This window comes from Oryzias latipes, chromosome 17, assembly GCF_053564925.1.
Source record: "Oryzias latipes strain Hd-rR chromosome 17, Olatipes_Hd-rR_3.1".
NCBI classification, from domain to species: Eukaryota; Metazoa; Chordata; class Actinopteri; order Beloniformes; family Adrianichthyidae; genus Oryzias; species Oryzias latipes.
This window is the reverse complement of record NC_136253.1, coordinates 2,573,173-2,579,341: the sequence shown is the minus strand read 5'-3', so window position 1 is coordinate 2,579,341 and position 6,169 is coordinate 2,573,173. Positions and strand designations below refer to the sequence as shown.

The 6,169-nt window shown below is 46.2% G+C and overlaps 1 protein-coding gene across 1 annotated transcript; it reads left to right on the top strand.

Annotated features, from left to right (window-relative positions):
* Window positions 1-866: 866 nt before the first annotated feature.
* On the top strand, window positions 867-2,329 carry LOC144986815 (uncharacterized). The gene is made up of 2 exons (XM_078935030.1): window positions 867-1,421; window positions 1,503-2,329. The coding sequence occupies exons 1-2, from the start codon at window positions 1,222-1,224 to the stop codon at window positions 2,131-2,133; spliced, it is 831 nt and encodes a 276-aa protein (XP_078791156.1). The 5' UTR covers window positions 867-1,221; the 3' UTR covers window positions 2,134-2,329.
* Window positions 2,330-6,169: the final 3,840 nt, after the last annotated feature.

Genomic DNA, 6,169 nt, shown 5'->3' with positions numbered 1-6,169 from the left:
TAGTTAGGGGTTAGGGTGGGAATTCGGACACAACCTGTTTTTTCTCATGTTACTAACAGGGTTAGGAGTTAGCGTAGTCACAGTGACGTTTGTTTTAGTGGTATCAGTTGGTTTTTTCCGGTCACAATCAAGATTGGGAGTTACAATTACTGTGAACTCGCTAATATGGGTAATGCTTCCAATGTGGCTAATGTGTAGTGTGTTAAAAACAAGTTCTTTTTATGTCTTGCTTATATGGGAGAGAAGTTCAAAAATAGATTAGATTAGATCAGATTAGATTTGTTTATTAATCCCACGAATGGGAAATCTCCTTGTCACAGTAGCATGGAGATGGCACAAGTATGTGATATATATAAATAGACTCTTCATTGATGGTGCGGCTTAAAATTCTGTGCAGTCTTTATTCAATGTACTCACTATTCACATCAAGGTTGGCCCAAACCTTGACAGCTGCTGTGTTTTGGTGTTTATGAGTTACCTTACTTCATGTGGTCACGTGTGATTTGAAAACCTTCATAACATTAGGATGAGTTTATCATCTGCTGAAGCAACAACTGTTCTTTTATTCTGGCCTTGATTTGTGGGCGTGGCTTTGTTTCTCTCCTGACTAGCAGTCATAAGATATCATCCTCTTTTCTTCTTTACTGATGTAGAAAGACACACATTTTCTGAGAAGCAAAGTCCAATCAATTAAATGGAAAACTCATGTAACTAAGTTTTTTGTTTTGGATCCTTAAGAACAACATTGAATAGTCTTTCCTTGGCAAAAACAGTTTATCACATGCTGTGGGATCTTTGGTTTACTGCATTGTCCTGCCAGATTCCTGGAATCATCCAACTGTTTTAAAGATGAGCTTAGTGTAACGGTTTCGGTTTCTTTGTGTTTTGTTTCCTTGGTTTTCCTGTTTTATTTTGTAGTATTTCCTGTTTTGTTGTTGTTTCGAGTTTTACCTTGCCCCATCAGTCCTGAGTGTTTCCACCTGTGTCTTGTTGCCTTGTATGTATTTAAGTGCTGTCTTTCCCTTCCTCCTGTGCTGGTCCATATTGTATTCTTCCCCGGTTTTTCGAGCTGAGTGCTTTTGTTGTGTTTCGAGATTCTAGCCTGCCGTATGCAGTGGTTTTGTTTTTGTCCTTAGTTTATGTTATTAAACCCTATTCCCTGCATCCTCCTGCCTCCTCTCCTCTCTGCGCCTGGGTACTTCCCATTACCCCCGTAACATTATGGACCAGCCAAACCTGTACCCAGCAGAGAGGAACATCCTTCATTTTGGAGCATTCTTCCAGGAGGCAGACGAGAACCAGCCGGACGAGTTCCTCTACCCCGGGATGAGGGACATGCGGCTCCTGGAGGCCTACTGCCAGCAGGACGAGAGGACCAGGATCCATGGGTCTTCTGACTGGGTCCAGTTCCACAGTGTTGGGTCGGACCAAGGACGTCTGGCTTCGGGAGGGGGCCACCGTCACCGCCGACGCCCTCATCGTCCTTCCTCCTCTGTTCCCAGGGTGGAGCCGGAGGATATCCAGGGGGCCTCCTTCCTGGCCACTCTCGACCAGGATATGTGGTTATGGGAGGCCTACTGCCGAGAGGAGGAGAGGGTCGATTCTACTGACTGGTTCGAGCTCCCTGCCTCAGCGTTTAACGGCAGTCGCCTGGCTATGAGGGGGGGCCACCGTCGTCGTCGCCGCCACCGCCCTTCTCGGCGTCCCGTCGTGGTTCCGGAGGTGGACCTGGAGGCACCCCAACCCGGTCCTGCGTCCAGGAGGGCACCTGATGCACCCCAACCCGTTCCGGCTCCGAGGAGGGTGCCGGACCCACCACGACCCGTTCCGGCTCCGAGGAGGGTGCCGGACCCACCACGACCCGTTCCGGCTCCGAGGAGGGTGCCGGACCCGCCAGAACCCGTTTCTGCTTCGAGGTGGGTGCCAGAACCACCTCGACCCGTTCCGGCTCCTCGGAGGGTCCCGGACGCACCACGACCCGTTCCGGCTCCTAGGAGGGTCCCGGACGCACCACGACCCGTTCCGGCTCCAAGGAGGGTCCCGGACGCAACTCCTCCCGTTCCGGCTCCGAGGAGGTTGCTGGACGCACCTCGACCCGTTCCGGCTCCAAGGAGGTTGCTGGACGCACCTTGACCCGTTCCGGCTCCTAGGAGGGTCCCGGACGCAACTCCTCCCGTTCCGGCTCCGAGGAGGTTGCTGGACGCACCTCGACCAGTTCCTGCTCTGAGGAGGGTGTCGGACCGTCCACGACTGGTTCCGGTTCCGAGGAGGTTGTCGGACCCCGAACCCGAGCCGCCTGCCGCGGACCCCGAACCCGAGCCGCTTGCCGCGGACCCCGAACCCGAGCCGCTTGCCGCGGACCCCGAACCCGAGCCGCTTGCCGCGGACCCCGAACCCGAGCCGCTTGCCGCGGACCCCGAACCCGAGCCGCTTGCCGCGGACTCCTAACCCGAGCCGCTTGCCGCGGACCCCGAGCCCGAGCCGCCTGCCGCGGACCCCGAGCCCCAGCCGCCTGCCGCGGACCCCAAGCCCCAGCCGCTTGCCGCGGACCCCGAGCCCCAGCCGCCTGCCGCGGACCCCGAGCCCCAGCCGCCTGCCGCGGACCCCGAGCCCCAGCCGCGGACCCCGAGCCGCCAGCCGTTTGCTGGTTAGACTGTCGATGCTGGACGGCGCTGCCTCCCGGCCGCCCTCCGGATCCGCCTTGCCGGACAGAGCGGTCTCCGGGCCGTCCTCCGGATCCGCCACGCCGGAATGCGCGGCCTCCCGGCCGCCCACCAGACTATGTTGGCCCTTATGTTGGCCTTTCAGGCCCGCCCCTCCGGGACTGTAGGAAGGAACCTCGGTGCGGTTCCTTGAGGGGGGGGTAATGTAACGGTTTCGGTTTCTTTGTGTTTTGTTTCCTTGGTTTTCCTGTTTTATTTTGTAGTATTTCCTGTTTTGTTGTTGTTTCGAGTTTTACCTTGCCCCATCAGTCCTGAGTGTTTCCACCTGTGTCTTGTTGCCTTGTATGTATTTAAGTGCTGTCTTTCCCTACCTCCTGTGCTGGTCCATATTGTATTCTTCCCCGGTTTTTCGAGCTGAGTGCTTTTGTTGTGTTTCGCGATTCTAGCCTGCCGTATGCAGTGGTTTTGTTTTTGTCCTTAGTTTATGTTATTAAACCCTATTCCCTGCATCCTCCTGCCTCCTCTCCTCTCTTCGCCTGGGTACTTCCCATTACCCCCGTAACACTTAGAGGTTATTTATGCAAACAGGAAATCCAAAACATGGCTTAATCATGTTGTTTCTTATGAGTAAAACTTTAATTTTCATCATTTCATTTATCCTTTTCTGTAAATAAATGAATATTAACAAGCTCAAACGCTTTTAATGAACAAAACTAACTTTTTATGCCTGTTCACAGTGAGTGATAACATCAAAGATGACCCCACCACATTTTTCCACTTTTATCTGTCTAAATTTGCATTTGCATAACTTACATGTTAGATTTAAAGCTGTTCTGAGGACTGATGTACTAGGTCAGAAGTAGGTTTATAGGAACAAAGCAGCCTAAATTCTTTATTCACACAACACAAAGTCCTTAGAATAATTCATTCTAAGTTATGTCTTTAAAAGGATTTACCGGTAGTTTATCGTCTTCACTCATAGTCTGAAAAGAGGAACACGGATTCACATCAAAGTTAAAAACTGCAACAGTTTTAACTCATTATACTATGGTCCAGGTGAATACTCCATTCTGATTGGCTGCTGGGTGTGGATTAAAACGGATATTCAACAGTGATAATGTACCCCTAAAAAGAAGTTCTGGTCACACGGCTTAAATGTTCTGTATTACTGCGCTGGCTTCTTCTAAGCAAACTTTAGCTTCATCATCTGGACAAAAACAAGCGGTAAGAGCTGAACTTTCTCTCTGAACTGATGCTTTATCTAACCTATCGTGACAATCAGCATATATTTCGCTTTTCTTCACTGCTGAAGTCGAGGTCATGACAACGCACAGCACCATGTAACAAATAGTCCACTTTTTGTGAAAAAAGTGATCTAAACTGAACAAGAAACAAGAAAGCGTGATGAAACAAGAAAGTACTAAAAACTGATTGTTTATTTTGTGGGTGAACATGATAAAAGCGGATAATGGGGAAAACAGGGAAAGGGAAAACAGCATACCACACAGAAACAAGGGAACAGCATAATATGGACCAGCACAGGAGGAAGGGAAAGACAGGACTTAAATACATTGAAGGCAACAAGATCCAGGTGACAACGATCAGGACAGATGGGGACCAAAAATAAAACTGGAAACCATGATACAAATCAGAAAACCTTTCAAAATAAAACAGGAAGCACAACTCAATACATGAGATAACAAAAAAAAGAACCAAAAACAAAAGAGAATAAACTCTAACCATGACATAAAAGCATTCATTTTTTGAAAAAAAATGAAAGTGAGCCTTATAATCAGGAGGGCTTTATGGATTATTAAATAAGTGTTAAAATATATCTATATATCTATATATATAGACATAGATATATCTATATTTATATATCTATAGATATAGATATATATAGCTATATCTATATATCTATATCTATATCTATATAGATATATATATCTATATAGATATATATAGATATATATATATGTATATACATATACATATACACACACACACACGAACACACACACTCTTGGCATTGTAGTTGCATGAACTGTTTTTCACTTCACAGGTGTGTCCTGTCAGGTTTAATTAGTGGGATTTCTTGTCCTATAAATGGGGTTGGGTCCATCAGTTGTGTTTTGCAGAAGTCAGGTGGATACACAGCTGATAGTCCTACTGAATGAATGTTAGAATTTGTATTATGGCAAGAAAAAAGCAGCTAAGTACCGGAAAACGAGTGGCCATCATTACTTTAAGAAATGAAGGTTAGTCAGTCTGAAAAATTGGGAAAACTTTGAAAGTGTCCCCAAGCGCAGTCACAAAAACCATCAAGCGCTCCAAAGAAACTGGCTCACATGCGGACCCCCCCAGGAAAGACCAAGAGTCACCTCTGCTGGGGAGGATGAGTTCATCCGGGTCAGCAGCCTCAGAAATGGCAGGTTAACAGCAGCTCAGATTAGAGAGCAGGTCAATGACACACAGAGTTCTAGCAGCAGACACATCTCTACAACAAAGGGGACTGTGTGAGTCAGGCCTTCATGCTAGAATATCTGCTAGGAAACCACTGCTAAAGAAAGGCAACAAGCAGAAGAGACATGTTTGGGCCAAAGAACACAAGGAATGGACATTAGACGGTGGAAATCTGTGCTTTGGTCTGATGAGTCCAAATTGGAGATTTTTGGTTCCAACCACCGTGTCTTTGTGCGACGCAGAAAAAGTGAACGGATGGACTCTACATGCCAGGGGCCTCATTTATAAACGTTGCGTACGCACAAAAGAAGGCGTACGCCACTCTTTACGCAATAATTGATATTTATAAAAAGCAAACTTGACGGGTAAAATGTGCGGTCCTTCAAGCAAGCTCTGACCCAGGCGTACGCACAAAAACGGGTGAAATGAGAAACAGCGACACCGTCGGCAGATGGAAGAAACACGTGAAAGTGAAAATGACAATACTGCCTCTCATAAATAACATGAAGACTTCACAAAGAAAGTCTTACAATTAACAGCCTACACGAACAACCGTTTGATCGATCAGCAGTGAAACAAATAAAAAAATCAAACGAAAATTACAACAGAAATTCAAATGAACACTTATTTGCAAAAAGAAAAGTGAAATATGTTCTGCAATATTGGCATGTTGTGCAATTCATCCTCATAAATAATAGTTAACAGAACGAAATAATGTACAAAACTGACATTCTCGTTAATGTGTCCGTCTGGGGGAGCAGATATAGATAGATAGATAGATAGATAGATAGATAGATAGATAGATAGATAGATAGATAGATAGATAGATAGATAGATAGATAGATAGATAGATAGATAGATAGATAGATAGATAGATAGATAGATAGATAGATAGATAGATAGATGTATTAATTGTCCACTGGGGAAAGTTGTTTTCATATTAAAACATTTCTTCATAAGCTACGGAATTATGGTATTCATGCATATGCCTTTAGTTTGTTTTATTTTTGATAAAACAATGTATGGCGTATGTCTCAACCATT

Bases quoted from the DNA above. Each gene is read 5' to 3' on its own strand.
- LOC144986815 (XM_078935030.1), top strand. From the start codon at position 1,222: ATGGACCAGCCAAACCTGTACCCAGCAGAGAGGAACATCCTTCATTTT. The intron at 1,422-1,502 runs GTCGGACCAAGG...CTCTGTTCCCAG, and splicing joins GTCCAGTTCCACAGTGTTGG to GGTGGAGCCGGAGGATATCC.